Source organism: Microtus oregoni, unplaced genomic scaffold (genome assembly GCF_018167655.1).
Source record: "Microtus oregoni isolate MIOR12 unplaced genomic scaffold, Mior012 000087F_ref0000451, whole genome shotgun sequence".
Taxonomy (NCBI): domain Eukaryota; kingdom Metazoa; phylum Chordata; class Mammalia; order Rodentia; family Cricetidae; genus Microtus; species Microtus oregoni.
The window spans coordinates 1,690,492-1,712,023 of record NW_024544554.1 but is presented as its reverse complement, the minus strand read 5'-3'; the positions used below and the strand labels follow the sequence as shown (position 1 = coordinate 1,712,023).

Sequence of the window (21,532 nt, the reverse complement as noted above, 5' to 3'; positions counted from 1 at the left end):
AACCAGAAATAATTGGTATATACCACGAGAAGTACTCCATCTTCTCTCTGGGGCCACTCCCATCTGAACTCTGTCAGTGCTGAGCATTGGCCCCCCTGGCGTTGGGCCACAGCCCTGCATTGACCTACATGCCCGCGGCTCGCTGAAGGGTTTTTCTTGACATTCTTTCTCCTTTAGCTGACCAGCCCTGGGAGTTTGTTACTCTAACAGCACGAATCTCGGTCTTTCTAGTTTCTATGTGCAAGGATGGCTGCCAGTCGGAAGTGATGTCTTACGGGACAGTACTCACCCATTTGGCAATGACATCCTTGTTTTCACACCTCGCAACATCATACAGGATGACAGCGCAGCGAGAATGGAGTTCGGGCTCATCAGAAGACAGCAGGTTGATCAAAGCGGGGATGCCTCCCGCTTCCACCAGAGCATGCACTACGCTTACGTGGGTTGAGATATTGCTCAATAACCCGACGGTCTTACACTGCAGTTTTATTCTGGGGCATTTTAATAGATTGATTAAGGCAGGAATGGTGCCTGTAACGATAAAACTAAGATGAGCATCAATGTCTTAAAGTTATTTATCGTCCATTTATCCTAACAGTAATGAAATAATGTCCATGGTATGGCAATCTAAATAATTACAGACAGTTCTACAAAAGACAGAATAACAATTTGAAGTGATGTGAAAATGATTTTTGTCTTATTTACAAGATAGTGACTTTTGCTGTTTGGATGTTTAATTTCATATAACATAACTCTACATATGTTAGCAAACCTAAACCATCTTTAAAACACTCAATTTTGGCCTATAGAACTGATAATTTGTTACGTAGACAGAAACTCACTGTGCAGTTCACCATCTTCCTGTCTCAGCTTCCCAAGCGCTGGGAACAAGGTATGCACCATGATGCCTAGCTGAGAGAGGCTTTGGGTACCACATGGTAACAAGGTGTGCACCATCATCCCTAGCTGATAAAGGCTCTGGGTACCACATGGTAACAAGGTGTGCACCATCATCCCTAGCTGATAGAGGCTTTGGGCACCACAAGGTGAAGTTCTGCTTGGGATACTGACTTGTTTGGTGTGGCAGTAACAGTGTAATTATTTGACTATGTTACCATACATTATCTTAAACCAAAAAGTGAAAAATGTACTCATTTAGTAAAATGTAATAGTGGCCTCATCCATTATAATAGAAATATAGAAAACCTAGCTTTAGTTGAATGCTTGTTAGGTTTACCTCAAGTCAGTTGCTAAGATACACAAAGTTGTGAAAAATTATGACTATAACCGAGGCTCCTTTATTTATCTACCTGAAATGAAACCATCTATTGTTGACTTTTGGGGGACACAGAGCTTTTCCAAACATGCTTTTAAGGAGTTAAATAAATGAAAGCTTGTTCATCCATCAATATTCACGGGACATCCTATGTGTCTCAATATGCATGTTAGGGAAGTGGATTCCAGCCTGGAGAGTTCGACATTCCCATCCTTTTGGGAATTAGGGCAGACAGCGCAGCTCTCAGAACAAGTCTGCATGGTTGGCTCATTGGATTAGTGAAGGAACCAGGCCAGAGGAACCATGCAATTAGTGCAGTTTTTGAACACGGAACTACTCACAGGCCTGGCCTGACATTTTCTTCTAGTTTTCAATTTACAAAGGGACTGGAATAATTTATAGAAAGCGGCCATAGCAGTGCCGTGTTGGTTGGGCTTACTGTCACCATGACGACGTCATCTAGAAGTACCCAAGAGGAGAGCCTCTAGGCAGGACTGTCTAGGTAAGACTGGCCTCTGAGCGTGTGTGTTTGGGGGGTGGGGGAGGATTGTTTGGATTACTAATGTTAACTGATGTGGGAACTCACATACTATGGGTAGCACTGTGATGGGGGCAGGGAATCCTAGACCGTAAGTTTAGGGAAAGGGCTGGGCATGAGGAGGGATGCATGCATGCATTGGTTTCTCTCTGCTGTCAACTCTGGGTGTGTGTGACTGACTGACTCAGGTCCCTGCATCCTTGACTTCCCTGTAAGGATAGATTGTAACTTGGAATTGCAACATAAATAAACACTTTCTCCCCTGCGTGGTTTTTTGTCAAGGTAGTTTGTCACAACCTACAACAGACAGTATACTAAAGTTCTTTTTATTATTTCTTAAAATTTTAAGTTGTGTGGGGAGGGGGATGGGGAGGATCTGAGAGAAATTGAGGAGAAAATTATGACCAAATATATTGTATAAATTTTAAATTAAAAACAAGGCTGAGGCAAGAGGATTACAAGTTCGAGGCCAGCCTGGGTTATATGCGTGACTCTGTCTTGAAAAACACACATACATATGTGTGTGTATGTTTATGCTTTACATCTGATCCCAGCATTAAATATGTATTCCTATGTTCATATGCGTGTATTATATATACTATATATAATATATTAAAATGATTAACCTAAATAGAATATAGCTTTACTTAAACTATGACAAGAAGAAAAAGATAGTTAATATGTTTTGCATCACCTGCATCCAAAATACATTTCCAGTATTGGTCTTTGGCTAGGCAGATTACTTCTAAAGACATGACGGCCATCATCCTTCGCTTGAAACTTTCACACTGCAGCATCTCTGGTGAGTATGCAACAGAGAAACACAGCTGAGAGTCACAGCAGAGTCACCGGGATGACTGATGTCATTGTCATATGGTAGAGTGAACACACGAGTTGAAACCATCCCATCCCCAGATGCATGCGCCAAATCCCCTCTGTGTGTGGTCCTCTAGACTATCATGGGCTAGTTTGGATCCCAGAGGCCATCAAAGGCCCAATCACTAGCTTGGTGCTAATGGAAAATTATGGGAGCATTAAGAAGTGGGACTTAGTGGGAGGTTAGAGATCTCTGGGGGTAGCAAGTATCCTTGAAGGGAATTGTGGGATTCTGTCTCTCTGCTTTTCTATACCTCTCATGAGGCTAATAGGTCATGGGCCTCTGCCACAGGCTCCTGTAATACGTGTTTTTACTCCATCACAGCCAATCCTGGGAGCACAGATCAAGTGCTCTCTGCAGAAGGGGACTATCTTGACATTTGTGACAGAAGCCAACACAATATGCCCAAGACCTCTGAGGTTTATAGTATATATAGTTACCCCTTCCTCATATTTACTGCTGTTGCCGCGATCAATACTTTATTAATATTTACATTATCTCTACAAATACCAGTCTCATCTGGGCATTGCGGTGATCCACGGCGCTGTCTCAGTTCTCACTATTATTTTTCCCTGGAGGTGATCTTCCCCTACTTGAGATTCATTTCCCTGGTTTTCACTGACTCAGCGGCACTTCCAGAGCGCTGCCCACAGCTCCAACACCGGACACCTTGCTGACATCCCTGAAACTCCAGTGGCTTTGCTCTCTACTCCCCGGGGCCTTCCCACTTCTGCTCACTGGGGAGAAGGCAGCCTCCGCACCTGCTGGCCTTTCTGAAGGGACCCTGTGGAGAACCCCCGGCCTTGCCTGATCTCGCTCTCCATGAAGGCTGTGAGGTGGATCTGAGAAGCTTTCTTAACATTGACTTGGGATTCTCTGTGAGGCTAAGTCTAAGAGGTTCCGGCCTGGTTCCATCATGTGGATGGCTGCCACGCCCTCCCGTTTTCTCTTGAATCTTGACTGTTACTGCCCGTTTGAGGTTTAATCTTCTTCATGTTATCACAGTGGAGATTGAGGCAAGAGTAAATTCTGATATGTCCATTCAATTGACTAAGCAACCCTGGCCCTTGGTTTTCCGGCTATATTGAACACAAAATTTCGCGTGAAACCAAAACGTGAAGAAAAGACTTTTCTAAATCTGCCCTGGAATGGGAAGAAAGAAGGAAGCAGAGGGAACCTTTGCCACTTAAACTTTCACTTCTTGTTTCTTCTTTGTTTTCTTTCGAGTTCGGTCTGTTGTGGAATATTTCTCCACGTTGATGGAGAAAGTAACTTTCTTACTTCTACGAAAGTTAGCAATGAAAGTCAATATCGCTGTGTAAATAGAGTTCTTCTGGGTCACAGAGCTTTGATTTTAGGTTAGAAATCAAACTTCTTCTGCACACAGAAAGATAGTTTCCCTTATCAACTGTGCTCCTGTTGGCTTTAATTCATAATCTTTAGTTGCATCAGCTTTACTTTTTAAAATATGTGTATTTGATTTATTCCATTCCAGCATATCAATGGTCGGTCATACTACAGAACAATCAGAATATTGATTTATAACGAAACCATAAGCTCTGTACTCACCTACCAAAGTTTTCCAAACTGGGAGCTCAGGGATATCCAATTCTATGATATACTTGAGTACCTCTGTGTGGAAGGTGAGCACTGACAAGTGAATGATATTGTTTCCTTTAGTGTCTGTTTTCCTCCAGTTGGCCCCCAGGGAGAACAGGTACTGGATAGTGTCCAGGGCTCCCGACGTGGCAGCGAGCAATAGTGGTGTGCACTGGTTCCTAAAGAGCAAGAACACATTGAAGCAGTCTTGCGTGCGCGCACACACACACAACATCGCGTGTTCCGCTACTGCACGGCTGGAGCAACTCCTTACCGTCGCCTTGTCTTCCTAGCATCTCGTTCTCCGCGTCACACAGGACTGCCTCCCCACCTCCCTGCCCTCCCTCTCAATTATTAGGACTTACAATGTGGTTGGAAGTTGCTACTGCACAAACAGTTAAAACATTAGCTTGTCTAATCTTTCCAAATTAGTGGACGCATAACCAGGAATTATCAACCCATTCTCCAGATATCACAGAGACTTGGTAGTTGCCAAACACAGTTTTTAATTGTGTTTTTTTTTTTTTTTTGGTTGTTGTTGTTTTTCAAGACAGGGTTTCTCTGTAGCTTTGGAGCCTGTCCTGGAACTAGCTCTTGTAGACCAGGCTGGCCTCGAACTCACAGAGATCCACCTGCCTCTGCCTCCCGAGTGCTGGGATTAAAGGCGTGCGCCACCACTGCCCGGCTCAAGTTTTTAATATTTTATATCCAATTCCAAATCCCAGTTTCTTGACTGTAGCGGAAACTAGCCGTCTGGAAGCTGACTGTGTGGGGTTGGACAAGATCTTTGGGTGTTGGAAATGGTATCCAGGCCAGCATTCCATCTTCCATCGTCCCTCAGAGGTAGGCATGGGAGAGGGCAAACGGTGTGGCTATAGGACGGAAGCAGAAGCTGCTTGGGCAGCTCTGTGAAGACAAAGGCGTGACCTGCCTCCTCCCCTCTATCTCTGCTCCTGTCGATAACGCAGGCACGAACATGGACACGGAGCTGCTGTGTCCCCTCTGTCTCTGCTCCTGTCGATAACGCAGGCACAAACATGGACACGGAGCTGCTGTGTCCCCTCTGTCTCTGCTCCTGTCGATAACGCAGGCACAAACATGGACACGGAGCTGCTGTGTCCTCTCTAACTCTGCTCCTGTCTACAATGCAGGAAACATGGACACAGGAGGTGATGTCATCTCGCACTACAGTGCGGGGAGCAAGGTGTTATGGAGCAATAAGAGAATCCCAGCGTCCTTCAGACCACCAAGCCAGTTTGCAATAATGCATAGGGCATTTGATGACCTAGACTACAGTATCCCTACAACAGGCTCAGAGAACCACAAGGGCCACCTGGTCTTTCGATTCCGAGACAAGCCTAAGGAGAGCGTACACCTCCATCCTAAAAGTTGCTGCAGCAGGATGAGACAGAAGACTATTGGAGATGTTCCTGTTCCAATTGTTCTCTCTAGATACAAGCAGTTACTTCTGCTGCGCTGTGGCTCTATCTGCTGTGATCTGGAGACATAGGGCTACCTGCTGATTATCTAGGAGACAAGAGCAACGGTCTCCTCCTTAGTCACGTGATTGCCTAATAAACCTATCTGTAAAGCGGTATTATTGACATGTCCTCTAGAAAACACTCACGGGCAGATGATTGCCCGGGTCTTTACGAAGTCTAAAGTTAAGCCGGAAGAGAGGGGATGAGGACCCGAGAGGACGTCGGTGCTTGTGACCTTCCAAGCCCCCAGACCAAACACACCTGACGGTTGTCAGGACAACCGCAGCTCACATCCTTACAGATGCCCCGTAACTCACTCAGCGGTGGCCTCGGCCTCTAGCAAGCTGGGGTCCTTCCTGCAGAGCGCGATGAGGATGCAGATGTTGTCGTAGAAGGCGGCGAAGTGGATGGGCATCCAGCCTCGCTTCTCGGTGAGCATGTAGTCAGCCTTGAAGCACAGCAGACAGATGGTCGTTTCCAGGGAGCAAGCTTGGGCGGCCAGGTGCAGGGGTGTTGGACCTGAGACGAACAACAATTGCTTCAGTAGGCGGGGCTAGCGCTCCTAAAACCAATACAGAATAAATAAGCATGCCTTTATGAACCCAGCCACACAGTTAGTGATGTAGAATGTAGAAATCCTCCAAGCACTAAAACAATCCCTGGGGCAGTCTTATAGTTCTTTGCTAACTTGGAGTGTCTGAAGGAATCATACCTTTTCGTGAGTAAAGAAAATAAATATGCACCTGCTTTTTGAGGGTCTTGCTATGTAGTTCAGGTTGGGCTGGGGCCTACTATAGCTCAGGATAGCCTCAAACTTCAAACTTGAAACCCTTTGGCCTCAGCCCCCTGATGTTGATGCTGTGATTACCAATGTGCACCACCCTATCTTGCTACATAGTTTCAAAAAGTACTTAAATGGGGCTGGAGAGATGGCTCAGTGGTTAAGAACACTGGCTTCTCTTTCAGAGGTCCTGAGTTCAAATCCCAGCAGCTACATGGTGGCTCACAACCATCTGTAATGAGATCTGGCGCCCTCCTCTGGCATGTGGGCATACATGGAGGCAGAACGTTGTATACATAATAAAGAAATCTTTAAAAAATCTTTTAAAAAAAAGTACGTAAGTACCCAAGATAGTCATGACAAAACAGGCTTGCACTATTTTACAATGAAGAACTGTTTCATTAAATGTCCCTCAATCAGAAGTTTCAAACAGCCTCCTTCCTGCTCTGGTGGTACTTTAAATCTTGTGTGTGTGTGTGTGTGTGAGAGAGAGAGAGAGAGAGAGAGAGAGAGAATACAATATTCCTCCAGCACAATAAGGCATCCAATTCAAGTACCTAAGTCCCTCTCTGTCCTTGCCATTTTGGCCTTTTTAAAGTAGTTGTGTTTTTGGTGGTTTTTTGTTGTTGCTGTTTTGTTTATGAAAGACTCTCCTTAAATTACCTTATACAGTAATTACCTTATAAATTACCTTATACAGTAACTCTAAAGGTATGTGGCTGGTCTCTCAAATGTGTAGAAAGGTATAAACCTAAGGGTTTTTATTTTCATGTCCAATGCTTATTTCAAAACTTTGACCTTGGCCAAACGTCATTCCTTAGCGCCATATATCATTTCTGCCACTAGGTGGCAGTATGTCCCAACAGAAAACTTGCTTGTGGGCCCAGGGGGTGGAGATTGAAGCTGGTGCCTTGCAGGTGGAGTGAGGCACGCACCCCCACAGCTGAGCTACATTCCCCTCTCGTGGCTGATTGCGGACAACCTGCCCAAACCACTCTGAAACCAAGCGGAGACTACAGCAAATTCCCAGTTAGCTGTCATCAAAAAGGAACGCCTAACATGAACATCAATAACCATGGGCGGGAAAATTATACTTCAAATTGAATGCGAAACTTCGCTCTTTTACATCTTCATCCAACAAAATATTTGTGAAAATATTTGTGGATTGTTTACTATAAAAAGCTTTTTTTTTTTGGCAATTGTTTATTTTCATGCAGCCCAGCTGGTCTTGCACTCACTCAGATAACTGAGGATGACCTTACCCTGTTTTCTGCTCCAGTTGCCCCACCCCCATGCTGGAATTACAGGCTTCTGTCCCCACACCCAGCAAAAATGTTTTAACTTATATAACAGTCTTTTAAAATATATTCGTTTCACTTAAGCCTTACCGTTTCTTTCTTTTTTCATATCCATTTTGGAGGACTCTGCTTAAAAAGGAAATCCACAGAGAAACATGATTACCAATCTATAGCTGTTTCCTAAATTTGAAAGAACAAAACGACACCACATTGAAACAGAGAGCAGGATTACATCGGACAACGCGGAACGCAACCTCTGACAGAGACACGTAGGGATGGTACACACACCAACTACCAGGTCAGAGAGGACCTGGAAACCCCGTCTTTCTAAGGCTATGCAAGACTTGCCGCTAGCCTAACACGTTGATTTAGCGTGATATTGCTAGCAGAGTTACTTGTTCATGGTGATACTTACCTATTTATCAGCAAGGGAAAATCTGAGAAGACAAGGATGGCTGGAAGATGTTGAATTGCCAAAGGTTCTTTCCACACTAAGAAGTGCTGAAAGGACAACTGGTACCTCGCTCTGTTTAAATCGTTCAATTCTGCTTTATATTAACTAGGCTCGTTCGGTATTGAATATGGATCGGTACCTTGGCTGAACATGATGAAGCGCCTCTGGTTGACATTGAAGTTGGCGTTGCACAGCTGACAGATGATAGAGACCCGGTTGTGCAGGGCCGCGTGGTGGAAAATGGCGTAGCCGGCTTCATCGGACACGTTGAGGGTTGAGCTTGAGGTCTTGCGGCCGAACGTATGGAAAACGGCAGACAGGCCTCTTTCCACGGCTGACTTCATACCAAAGGGGATACTCTAAAAAGTTTTTTAAAGGTCAGCGTTAGTTTTTAAAATTGTCCTTTATAAAAAGAAGGCTAGACTGTTCTTTAAGGAAGGGGCACAGAACGTGTTTACGGAGTTGCATGAACGCGTTTTTGTTTTTACCACACGGCCACGGAACGCCGGTGAAGCCTTCTCCCTGGAGAAGGTTGAAACTCACAGAACTAGGAGACATGGAGAACATGGAAATACATTTGGAAAGACTGTCTCCTTTCTTCCAAAGTCAACTGTAGCTTCACTCTGCAGACCATTTCAGCAAAACAGACTGATGTTTTCTGGAACTACTTTAAACGCAAATGAAGACCACCTACCTGCTTCCCTCCAGCTAAAGGCCAACTCAAGAAACCAGAGCTATCTAACTGGAAAGAGACCTTTCCTTCTTTCTCCAGGTCTCAGACGAAGAGGTAAAACAGCACGTTGTTCTTTGAGATATTCTGATAAATACTTTCAACTGGAGTTGGTTTCAGCGTTTTAAATGTATGGCTTTTGAACGGATAAATGGGAGGGACGTGCCTGCATAACCTTTGAAGGTGGCAAGCCCAACAGATGGGTTCCAGCATCGGTGGAGACTAACAGATTGGTTCTGGCAGCTAAGGAACCTAACAGATGGGCTCCAGCAATCAAGGAACCTAAGAGCTGGATTCTAGCCATTAAGGAACCTAACAGATGGGATCCAGCAATCAAGGAACCTAAGAGCTGGATTCTAGCCATTAAGGAACCTAACAGATGGGCTCCAGCAATCAAGGAACCTAAGAGCTGGATTCTAGCCATTAAGGAACCTAACGGATGGGATCCAGCAATCAAGGAACCTAAGAGCTGGATTCTAGCCATTAAGGAACCTAACGGATGGGCTCCAGCAATCAAGGAACCTAAGAGCTGGATTCTAGCCATTAAGGAACCTAACGGATGGGCTCCCGCAATCAAGGAACCTAAGAGCTGGATTCTAGCCATTAAGGAACCTAACGGATGGGCTCCAGCATCTATGGAGACTAACCAGACGGTTTCCCAAAGCCAAGGTGCCTGACAGAAGCCTTACATCATACTGGTTTTCTGGTGCTAGGGCCTGATCGTCTCAGAGCCCCTGCCATGCTGTTGTCTGTCTGTCTGTCCATAGCCACTAATGACTCTTCTAGTAAATTCCATCACCCCCAACAACCGATTCCAGCGTCCTTTTGAACCTCGTGTCCTAGGCCTTCCACCTAGGAGAGAGTGCGGGACGCGGACATATGGTCATTTGGAACTTCTCCACACAAAGTTATGTGATAGTGAAATACCTTGCACTTCATGGCTTTTTTGAAGCCAAATTTTTTCTTGAACTGCTCGTGTAACTGAGCCTCGGTCAGCGGGAGCCTCTTCAATCGCAGGCTGTTCACGATCTCATTGATGGCTCCCCACCACTGAGTTTTATACAGTTGCTGGTAGAAAATTTCAAGGTCAAAGTAGATCACATAGTAGCTATAAAAGAATAGAGGAAAAGGCGTTTTTCATAGCTTTTAAGTAACTTGCTACTTATTTGCATTCTATAAAGACTTGCTTATTCCATAATAACTATGAATAAAACTGTAGCTTGAGCTAGACTTGATAGGAAAAGCACGAACATTGTTATCAGCTGACTTTGTATGACAATTACCCTTTTATTGACCTTTTGGGTTGGTCCGGATTCCCGTGACGGAGGCTAGGCACTGTTTGGAAGCCACTAGAAGGTCAGGTTCTAGGGAAAGAGTCCTAGATTTCTCTTCCACCCTGTTTTCCTTCCTCCACACTGTTGAAATCAAATGTGTCCACTTCCAAGATCAGTGGCGTCCCAGAAGCCTGACAGAAGCCGGAGAGTAAAAGTCCATTCACAGATGTTCCCAGGATCTCCCACAGCCTGGCAGGGACTGTCTATTCAATAGGTGCTGGGCCTCCGAGCAGGAGCTTCCTCTTCAGAGCGGTAACAAAGCATTTAAGACACAAGATGTTTCCATGGCCTCTGCCTATGAGGAAGAGGCCCCTTCACATGGTTCTTAAATATCTGCGTCCTCACGCTGCTCTTCTTCCTCAGGACCGTAGTCGCCAGGTCTTTGGCTCCATGCTCACAGTCCATGAGTACAGGCAGTACCCAACAGAAAGATCTACTATGCTCCATCCTTCATCTTCATGTTCCTTCTCATCTTTTATCCTCCTCATCCCTGCACATCTTCAATGTGTACAACTTGTATTTTTACCTCTTCCCTTTCTTTAGCTTTCCCCATTACCCTTTAAATCGCTGCAAATAGCCCCCCTTAATCATAGTCTCATTAAAGGGTTCTAACCAAACCACAGCCAGCTTGAGAGAGAGCTCTTCTCTCTTGAGTTGTCATATCCTTTTGTATCTGACGCTTTTTCTATTTCATATTCTACACACACGCCATTCGGCTGCTCTGTTCCCCAGTCTCCTGCTTTCTTCCTCGTGTGTTACGCCCTCTCTGTCTCCTTTGCTCTCTCTCTCCCACGTTTCTCCCTATCCCCTTTTTGAAATTTCTATCCTGCAGAATTCCAGACTAGGTCCTCAGCAACCTCCATTCCCCCCGAGGAACAAATGGCAAACGGACCTTCCAATATGTTTTTCTCCACCTTTGGTCCAACTGTTTCCTCTGTGCTCTATAACCCATGTTTTCAAACTTGTATTTGCGGTAAATAATAATAATGATGTTGATGATGATGATAATGATAATAATAATAATACAAGAACATAGTGCATGAAAGACCCAAGCAACACAGGAGGAAATACATCATTTCAGAAGAAGGAAGGCCCAGCAAGGTCTGACAGAGGGTTTTCCATGGAAATGAAGGTGCGTGCCGTGCCCACTGCTTCCAACTGCCCCTCAGTTTCTGATCCCCATCACCATCCCTATCTGACATCTGTGCTCATTGTAAGGATGGATTCTAAGCTCTAAAGTCACTTGCGGGCTCTATCAGAGGGTGTGAAATGATAACTACCTAGCGCTCTTTTGAATCCGTCACCCACAAGACCATCACTGGTCCAGGATTGCTACCCTAAGACTGTATACAACTTTGGCCTTTGACCCTTTCCTGTTCTCTGCGAACATTCAACAAGCTCTGGTCAGTATAGAGTGGAAAGGTCCTCACCTCTTTCCATAAAACTCCATGACTGGAACTGAGTAAAATTCTTTGTATCCTGAATCTTCTACAAAGGTTTTAGCAGCACACTCCCGTATCTGTTCTACATTATTCTAAAATACAAATCACACAAACTTAATAATTATAAGATCTATTATATGAAATTGTATACATGTAAATGAAAAGTAAAGATGAAGAGAAATTCAGTAATAGCTGTATGTATCCAATCCTACTTTGAGAATGAGTAACAAATGTTAAAAAGAAAAAAATAGAAGAGTCATGATAATATATAGTGTATACAAGAAAAACAACAAATGGATAAGGGGATTGATGTGTGTGATGTCACCAGATTCTTCGGGGGCTCTTCGCAAACTCAAGACTGCCTTTTTTTTCTTGTCATGATCTTTGAGAAACATAGATGGGTTAGCGTTAAGTGTTCAGGGACTTATTTCTTTTTGGGTTTGTTTTCTTTTTCTTCCTTTTCTTTTTTTTTAATGAACTCTCTCTATGATGTGTGGTTAGTTGGCTTTGAACTCATGATCTCCCTGTCCCTGCTGGTATTTCAGGTGTCTGCCGCCATGACCAGCCAGCCGTGTGTCCATGGATTTCTACTGGGTACTGTCGTTGACGATCCAAGGACCAAGACTGCTTATTTGAAATTTGATAAACCTGTGACGAAAGTAACTGTCTCTGGTTTGTTTGCCAGATTATTCTCCAACACAGCTGCTTAGAAGTCGCTGCACTTAATTCATGTGAGCTTTGTGATGTGTAAGAAAAGCTACTGAGTTGTGACAACGATTGTACGGGGCCTGAACCAACAGAAGCTCTTTCTCAGTGAGAACTTATCAAAACAGCTCGAACAGCAGCACGTTCAGAAACACTAAGAATTCAGAAACCTTAAAGTCATCCATCGCGTTCTCAACAGGGTTCGTGCTGATGTCAAATTCAATTCCTCCGTGGACGTGGAAATACTGGTTTTCTTTGTAGTCAAAATTCTGGCACTTAAAATCTCGACCGTAGATAAAGGGAGGCAGTTCTCTCTCAGTCTTGACTTTGTCATCTCCAGAAATAGAAAGAAACTTCCGTTTAAAATGTGAACAACACAGAGATGATTGTATTTTAGATCTCTGTTTATCATTCATGTCAACAGAGTGGAAAATCCAGATGAAATTAGAATTTGGCAATTACTGACTATAAAAGTAGTTATTAGTCTCTCTTTCTCACTACACACACACACACACACACACAAACACACACACACACACACACGTAAACACATACATACATATATATGATCTTTTGAGACAGGGTTTCTCTGTGTAGCCCTGGCTTTCCTGGAACTCACTCTGTAGACCATGCTGGCCTCAGACTCACAGAGATCCACCTGCCTCTGTCTCCGAGTGCCGGGATTAAAGGTGTGCACCATCACCGCCTGACAATAAAATTTATTTTTATGCACTTTGAGCATGTCTTGTGGTTTTACTGTATAAACTATTCAAAAGCTTTGTTGAAATATTCTGATTGGCAGCTATGAGTAAGCACTAACATATACCTCCTCAATTATTATATAGAAAAGCTGTGATTTGGGTAACTTTTGTTTAAACAACAAAAAAAACTTCCTTGAGCTTCTTTAGGCAAAAGAGACACTATAAAGAACCAAGTAGGCATTTCCATATGTTCCAACCATAGCAACTCCTACAGTCAGTGTTCTGTTGCTATAGAGACCATGACCACAGCAGCCCATACAGTCAGTGTTCTGTTGCTATAGAGACCATGACCACAGCAGCCTGTACAGTCAGTGTTCTGTTGCTATAGAGACCATGACCACAGCAGCCCGTACAGTCAGTGTTCTGTTGCTATAGAGACCATGACCACAGCAGCCCGTACAGTCAGTGTTCTGTTGCTATAGAGATCATGACCACAGCAACTCTTACAGTCAGTGTTCTGTTGCTATAGAGACCATGACCACAGCAGCCCGTACAGTCAGTGTTCTGTTGCTATAGAGACCATGACCACAGCAACTCTTACAGTCAATGTTCTGTTGCTATAGAAACCATGACCACAGCAACTCTTACAGTCAGTGTTCTGTTGCTATAGAGACCATGACCACAGCAGCCCGTACAGTCAGTGTTCTGTTGCTATAGAGACCATGACCACAGCAGCCTGTACAGTCAGTGTTCTGTTGCTATAGAGACCATGACCACAGCGACCCTTACAGTCAGTGTTCTGTTGCTATAGAGACCATGACCACAGCGACCCTTACAGTCAGTGTTCTGTTGCTATGGAGACCATGACCACAGCAGCCCTTACAGTCAGTGTTCTGTTGCTATAGAGACCATGACCACAGCAGCCCGTACAGTCAGTGTTCTGTTGCTATAGAGACCATGACCACAGCAGCCCTTACAGTCAGTGTTCTGTTGCTATAGAGACCATGACCACAGCAGCCTGTACAGTCAGTGTTCTGTTGCTATAGAGACCATGACCACAGCAACTCTTACAGTCAGTGTTCTGTTGCTATAGAGACCATGACCACAGCAACTCTTACAGTCAGTGTTCTGTTGCTATAGAGACCATGACCACAGCAGCCCGTACAGTCAGTGTTCTGTTGCTATAGAGACCATGACCACAGCAGCCCTTACAGTCAGTGTTCTGTTGCTATAGAGACCATGACCACAGCAGCCCGTACAGTCTGTGACAACAACAGTGTGACACATAGGCAGTGCTGGAGAAGAAGCTCAGAGTTCTACATCTGGACCTGCAGGTAGCAGAGAGAGCGAGACAGTGGGCCTGGCTTGAGCTTTTGGGACACCCAGTGACATACCTTCTCCAACAAAGTCACAGCTCCTCCTAATCCCTCTCAAGTACAGCTACTCCCTTAAGACCAAGCTTTGAAATCTGTGAGCATATGGGGGCCATTCCTATTTAAACCACTACATCATTTGATGGAAATAATCAGCTTCTATTACAGGAAAGTAATGAAAACATACATGGGACTTATCTGGTAAATAATTTTCTGGCATCCCAGCAAAGATGAGATCTATTTTTGCTCATCCTCTTACCTGAAAAAGGTGGAAGCAGACTATTTAAATACGGAACTTTCATCTTCTTTTTTAGGCTGAGTAAAAATGGAATCAGAAAACATATTAGCTTCAGATAGCCCATCCCTTTTCTGATTTCTTTTTTTTTCTCAAAGTGCTTTTGAATAACTTTTTTCTGAAGATACAGTCTTTGCTGTAGCCTCTGGTAAGTGCAAATATCAAGCTGATCCTGATTGTACTTTATGGCATTAGTAAGCCAATAATCTGTCTCGAATATAAAGACATTCTCGTGTTGTTGAACTTGGGTGGTACTGAACGTTAACTTCAGCATAATATTTTCCGCGTATTTCATAAATATAGCCTTTTCCTCGGGGCTGTTGGGCTCATAGGTTGGATCCTCGTTCATGTCTTCATCATAGATTCCATAAAAATCTGGATCATTTGTGATATCAACCAAACCTTTGCGGGGGAAGAAATAGAAGAAAGAAAAAAAATAGGTAGTAAGAGACAAGAGACAAAGAAGAGGGCAATGAACTTGTCTGGGCCTGGTGCAGTCACTGAAATCGTGGATGACCGCTGTGGATCCCTCCCCCTGGGTCTACATAGAATTAGGCCCCTCGGAAGTCATTAGGAGTGGCGGTATTGAAACGACCTAACTGCGACACTCACAGCTAACAGGTTCCTGAGAAAGGAGAGTCTTGGCCTTATGTCATGGACCGTAGAAGTACACAGTGAGCACTTCATAGGTGCTTCCGAGGCCAGCCCTTCAGAGATGCATATCTAATGGAGAATAGACCTCATTTAGCAAAGCGATGGCACATCTCATTACCCTTGTCCAGCAAGGTGGTTAGGTATATTTGCCTTCTGAAGGTGTTGGCTGTCTTCAATGCAGACCTCTTGTGTGAAGTCATAAGCCCTTTGCCTTGCATTACAGCTTGGGGATTATTCTTCCCATAGCATTACAGTGTTCTTTACTGGGCGCAATTTCCCCTATGCATTGGTCTATAGGATGGCTCCCTCCAGCAATGCATGATGCTGGCAAGGAAGTAACCGCAGTCAATACCTTTACTCTCTCAACCAGGTCTTTGTGTCAACATAGAAGTCTACCCCCCTGTAATTATTTCTCTTGGCAGACAGTTGGCCTATGTTAGTGTTCAGGCCAAGAGACCTCAACTGAGACATTCACAGATGCCCAAGGCCAAGAATTACGGCATGCCTAAAGTCATTGAGCCAAGGCTCTCAGAGAGACAGGGAACGAGAGAGTCCTGGACTCATTCTACCAGCATCAGATAGGAAAGCGTTGCCCTGAGACTGACTTACACGTTTCTCCTTGTGAACGGAAAAGGGTGAGATGTCAGGAGAGTGTATCACGAGCTCTCGTAGGCCGTGATGCAATTACAGCGTAGTTTGAGAACGGTTGTGCTCATCTGTGATCTCCCGCATGAAATAACAGCCATGGTCTATCCCCATTGCCATGCAATTTTATTCACTGTGCACATGTGATCTTAGAATTGCATCTCCATCTGAGAGGTACGCACGTCCACGGATGGTCAGATAGATGACTTTTTATTTAGTGATATAGTTTTGATATGCAGAATATATACTGGGACATGCTTCATAGCTAGAGTTATCGTCCCATGAGGCCTACAGACACCTAAAAGCCTGCCTTGCTGACTATACACAATCATCTCATTATCACCTCAGAACAAGCTCAACTAGACTAAAGGCGTTTTGTCAAAAAAAAAAAAAAAAAAAAGAAAACTTTACAGCTTATGCAAGGTCAGAGTCTCAGATGTCCACCAAGTTTACTAAGAAAAGCATGCTAATTCTTTACTTACCAGTCTGTAAACGAAAGACCTATGCCTTTGAGCCTATATCACTGTTCCCCCTGCCTGATCTCTTCAAAACCTTGGAACCCTTACGTTGCTATGGCAATGGCTCTGCCCTCATTGCTTATCTTAGGAACGCTTCTGACCAGTAAGAGCTAATACTGACATCTCTTTTCTGGTGCTTCAAGCCATGGGGAGGAGAAGAACTTTTAGACTAGATTTTAGAGATGAGACTAGAAGAGAAGCAGGCAGAACTTGTAAAAGGATAAAGAATGTAGGACAAATGAGATTGTAGAGAAAAGGAGGAGGAGGAGGAAGAAGAATAAGGGGAGGAGGAGGAGGAAGGAGGAAGAGGAGAAGAGGAAGAAGAAGAGAAAGTGAAAGAGGAAGAGGAAGAAGAAGAGGAAGAAGAAGAGGAGGAAGAAGAAGAAGAGGTAGAGGAAGAAGAAGAGGAGGAGGAAGAGGAGGAGGAAGAGGAGGAGGAGGAAGAGGAAGAGGAAGAGGAAGAGGAAGAGGAAGAAGAAGAAGAAGAAGAAGAAGAAGGTAACAGAGAATAAGTATTGGGATTAGAATTGAGACAGAGAATTAGAACTGAGAAATTATAGACAATTAGGACAGAAGAATTAGAATCGAGGCAGTAAAATAAACAGATAACAATAAAGCGCACATGAATAGAAAGATCTGTGCAGGAAGATTCCTTTTCTGTAGCCCTCAGACTTTAGTCCCTATGCATATGTCTGGTTTTTGAACCCTGAACTAAGACTTTTGAGGCAGGCCCTTAAACGTTTTCAACAACCTTCAATTCACTGCTAGCTCTAACCAATGATGACAGAAATGGTCCTGGCTAAATGAAGTGGATCAGAAAGCAAAACCATAATTCACAAATCTGAGAAAGGGCATGGTCAATAAGGACCTGCTGATAGGATGAGAGGGAGTTAGGGGTCAGGGATGTGAATGTCAAAGCATCATATGTGAGTATGAAATTGTCAAGGAATATGCTATCCTTGTGTGACCAGGTCACACATCCTGTGCACCTGCCAGGCCTAGTGAGTCTCTCAGGCCTCCTTTTGCCGACACCATTCCAAACCTGCAGGCTGATCCCTGCTTGCACATCCCAGGTGCTTGTCCGGCCAGGAAGCTGGGCTTCATGGTCTACAATCCTTATGGAACTGTTTGTGTACTGGCCTAACCTGGCGAATCCCCAGCACCCCAGTCCACTGCACACAATTCTCATGTTCCCAAGCACACCTAGGTATAGGTAGTGCACCTTACACACCAGCCCAAGCAGATGCAGCCCTTTGTCCCATTGGTACACGTGTTTGGTTACCACTGAAGTGGAATCATGCCTGTTCCACCAGTCTGAAATAACACTACCTGAAGGGGCAACCTACGATTTCCTCATCTCACCTGATCTGAAATCAACCTAACTTGGGGGACAACAGAAACAAAGCCAAACTTCAACTCAGCAGAGGCAGACTAGAATCTCACATCAGACACGCGGCCAACAGAATAAGTCCACATGTCCAGTTCATGAAACAAACACACAAAAGGTACAAAATGTCAACACAGTATGTCTTCTCTAAGACCCATCAACCCTACGGAAATGCTCTCCAGTGAAAACTGGAACACAGAATTGAAAAGAAAAATCTTAAACATGATCAAAGAATTTAAGGACTTAACGAGAACAGAAATAAACTTTCAAGTCACATCCAAGAAAGTGAAAATACGTTGTTCAATGAAGTGATAATTCAAACTCTAAAAACTGAATTCAGTAAAGAGAAGATGGAAATACTGAAAAAAATTCAAGCAAAAATGAAGATAGATTGAAAAACTCAATAACCCAATTAAGAGAATTTAGGGGAAAGCCTTGCCAGTACAACAGACAAAGTAGAAGATACAATATCAGAATAAAGTAGAGGAATCACACCCTCACCCTGACCAAGAATATGAAAAAATTTTAAAGTCACAGGAAAGAAATATACAAGAAATTGGGACACCAAAAGACCAAATCTATGAATGGTAGGCAAAGATAAAGGGGCCCAGCTCAATGACATAGCTACCTGTAATTGATACCTGCTTGCAAAGAATAAATTAATTTTCTCCAATAGAGTCTCATTAAGTCTACTTACCACACTTCATGGTAGGCCTCATGCCTAGCAGTTGATGGCCAACACAAACAAAGTCAATGGTACTTTTGTAGACTTTTTCTCTCCTATTGCTTTGTTTGGGAACATTTTTGTCTTAATGGTCTTTGGCTTGCACACTGTGGTTTCTGATTTTGTACTTGTGTGTGTGTGTGTGTGTGAGAGAGTTTCTTTTTTATTTGTTTTCCTTTTTTTAAAAAATAGAGAACAAGAAAGGAGGAGTTGGGGAAGTGGGAACAATCTTGGAGGAGTTGAGAGGGAGTATGATCAGAAGATATATTGCATGGAAAAGTTTATTGTCAATAAAAGAGAAAAATGGTTTGTAATAAAAAACAATTAAACGGTGCTAAATTCTCTTACCTGCTGAACTAAACTCGGAAAATATGTCTTTAGTTGTTTGAGGCTTCCCATCTTGGTCAATGTCCATGATTGTGCGCCACAATTCAGAGAATCTGGCTCGTTTCTCCTTTGGCATGTATATTCCATGCCACAGTGCTTTTAGCATATAGTCAATATGGATCAAAATCTGTCCAATTCTGGTATCATAATAAGCTGGAGGTAACTGACAAGAAGAACTCTGATCATAATTTGCTTCTAAACTGATGGAAGGGATTTGATTTAAGCAATAAATTCCAACAGCCAACTCCCTTAAGATCTGATGGACTTCCCTGTAGTCTAAGTGGGCAGTGGGGTCCACAGGAGTCAGGAGGATGGCTGTGGAGAAGCCCACATTATTGATTTGACTCATGAGTCCACACGGGATGTCCAGTTGAGAATGGACGTCATCCTTGGCAGCCAGCCAGCTGACTATGGCTGTCGTTAACAATTCCTGTATTTCGCTGCGTTCGTACTTTTCAAAGAAAGCAGAGGCATTTCTTTGCACTGCTAAATTTTCCAGGTAGGTTTCTTCATCTTGAATTTGATCAAATCTAACTATGCCTTTTTTGGATATTCTTAACATTGCGAATTAAATCTAGCGTGTCCTTCTTGACGTTTCTGCAAAGAAGGAAAAGACAAGCAATAGCGTTTGTCATGGCAACAAAGCTGTGTTTTTTCTAGAATAAACACGAACCTCTACACTTTCTAAAGTTAATCTTTTCATGGTCAATCTGTACTCTTTTCAATATCCCATTAATTGCACCACAAGGCACTTCAATTTGAATCAAAATACTTAAGGTTGTAAAATCTTTAACATTCATCATGATAGATGATTTGAAAATCTCTGCTTTTCAGAGCCAAGCGGCACTGAGTTCTCAGTGCTCTGCCACCTCTCCAGCATCCAATCACACAGATCGTCTCTTAATATTATATATAACATCTTAGTTTGTGTAAGTCTATTCTACAATGTTCGTAATGATGAAATAGCTTGACACGCTTCCCATTTGTCCTGTTTAAGTTTCTATCGCTGTGATAAACATCGTGACCAAAGGAACTTGTTGGGGGAAAGACTTTATTTGGCTTCCAGGTCGCAGTATATCCTCGGTGGGAGTCGAGGCAAGAACTGAAGCAGAGACCAGAGAGGAACACTGTTTACTCATTTGCCCCTTCCAGCTTCGTCACTTTGCTTTTTTATATACCCATGACCATACCACCCACAGGGGGCCGGGCCCTTCCTTCCACACTGATCATCAATCAAACAAATGTCCCTACTGGGTAGTGATGGCGCACACCTTTAATCCCAGCACTTGGAAGTCAGAGACAGATGGATCTCTTCTGAGTTAGAGGCTAACCTGGTCTACAGAGCAAGTTTCAGGACAGTCAGGGCTACACAAGAGAAATCATCTCAAAAAACCAAGAGAAAGAAAAGTCCCATAGATGTGTCTACAGAGCGATATACCGGAGATGTTTGTTTGCTTGTGGTTTCTTGTTCCTACATGACCTCAACTTCTGTCTCCCTTGGCAACAAGCTAACCAGAACTTCATTAAATGGTGTGTGGCTGTATTTCAGAAAAATGTTGTTTGTATATGAGAAGCCACTGCTTATCTTCAGTTTTCATTGTGAAGATTTTTTTTAAAACTCTCTCCCCTTTCCACCCCATTTATCTCTCTTTTCCCCGCACATGCTGTTGCTGTCCTCTCCTTCCTTTTCACCCCTAGACGCTCCCTCTCTTGGGGTGTTTCAGTTTAGGTCCCCACTCATCGGCTGAGCTGTTCCTCCTGCCTGCTGAATGCCTGCTTTCACAATACTAATATTTTTATTATATTTATTTATTTATATTTATACTAATATTTTATATAACATTTATATTTATATATCTACTCTGCGGATGTATAAAAACGAGTATTTTTCTTTAATGTCATTGGCCTACGTTATACAGGGATTTTCAAAATTTAGCCTGCACCTGTTTCTGGATCAGAAGCCTTGGGGCAGAAAATTTGCATTTTGTAGTCAACGCTGCCTACACAATCCGGCTCTGTAGGGCATTTTTTTTCCCTACTACTTCATAGAGGCTGGCGTGTAAACTAAGGAGATGACAGGACTTGATGGGGGGCTGTTTTCAGAAGCAGACCTCCCGCTCTAAGACTTGTGATCATAATCAGTATCCACCAAGGACATGGGAAACGACAAGGAAAAGGGAGAGGCCTACTTGGAAATACTTTGCTTGTCTAGCAGAGTCGCGTTCACGATGGTCACTAAGGTATTCCCAAGAGCAGACAGCCGTTGCTTGCGATGGCTTCTCGATGGTTCTGAAGAGCCCCAGAACCTCCGGAGCGCGAGACGGTCAGGGAAG

At 43.7% G+C, this 21,532-nt stretch overlaps 1 protein-coding gene across 1 annotated transcript in view; it reads right to left on the bottom strand.

Moving 5' to 3' along the window:
- Nucleotides 1-19,761, bottom strand: part of LOC121442207 (ankyrin and armadillo repeat-containing protein-like) — a 41,924-nt gene extending 22,163 nt beyond the window's left edge. Inside the window, exons 1-10 of the mRNA XM_041643682.1 lie at nucleotides 19,161-19,761; nucleotides 14,849-15,286; nucleotides 12,686-12,849; nucleotides 11,799-11,902; nucleotides 9,962-10,142; nucleotides 8,444-8,663; nucleotides 6,089-6,290; nucleotides 4,261-4,469; nucleotides 2,509-2,613; nucleotides 290-531 (exon numbers count right to left, since the gene is read on the bottom strand). Coding sequence (XP_041499616.1) covers nucleotides 290-531; nucleotides 2,509-2,613; nucleotides 4,261-4,469; nucleotides 6,089-6,290; nucleotides 8,444-8,663; nucleotides 9,962-10,142; nucleotides 11,799-11,902; nucleotides 12,686-12,849; nucleotides 14,849-15,286; nucleotides 19,161-19,761 — 2,466 coding nt within the window. The remainder of the gene's footprint in view (nucleotides 1-289; nucleotides 532-2,508; nucleotides 2,614-4,260; nucleotides 4,470-6,088; nucleotides 6,291-8,443; nucleotides 8,664-9,961; nucleotides 10,143-11,798; nucleotides 11,903-12,685; nucleotides 12,850-14,848; nucleotides 15,287-19,160) is intronic.
- Nucleotides 19,762-21,532: the final 1,771 nt, after the last annotated feature.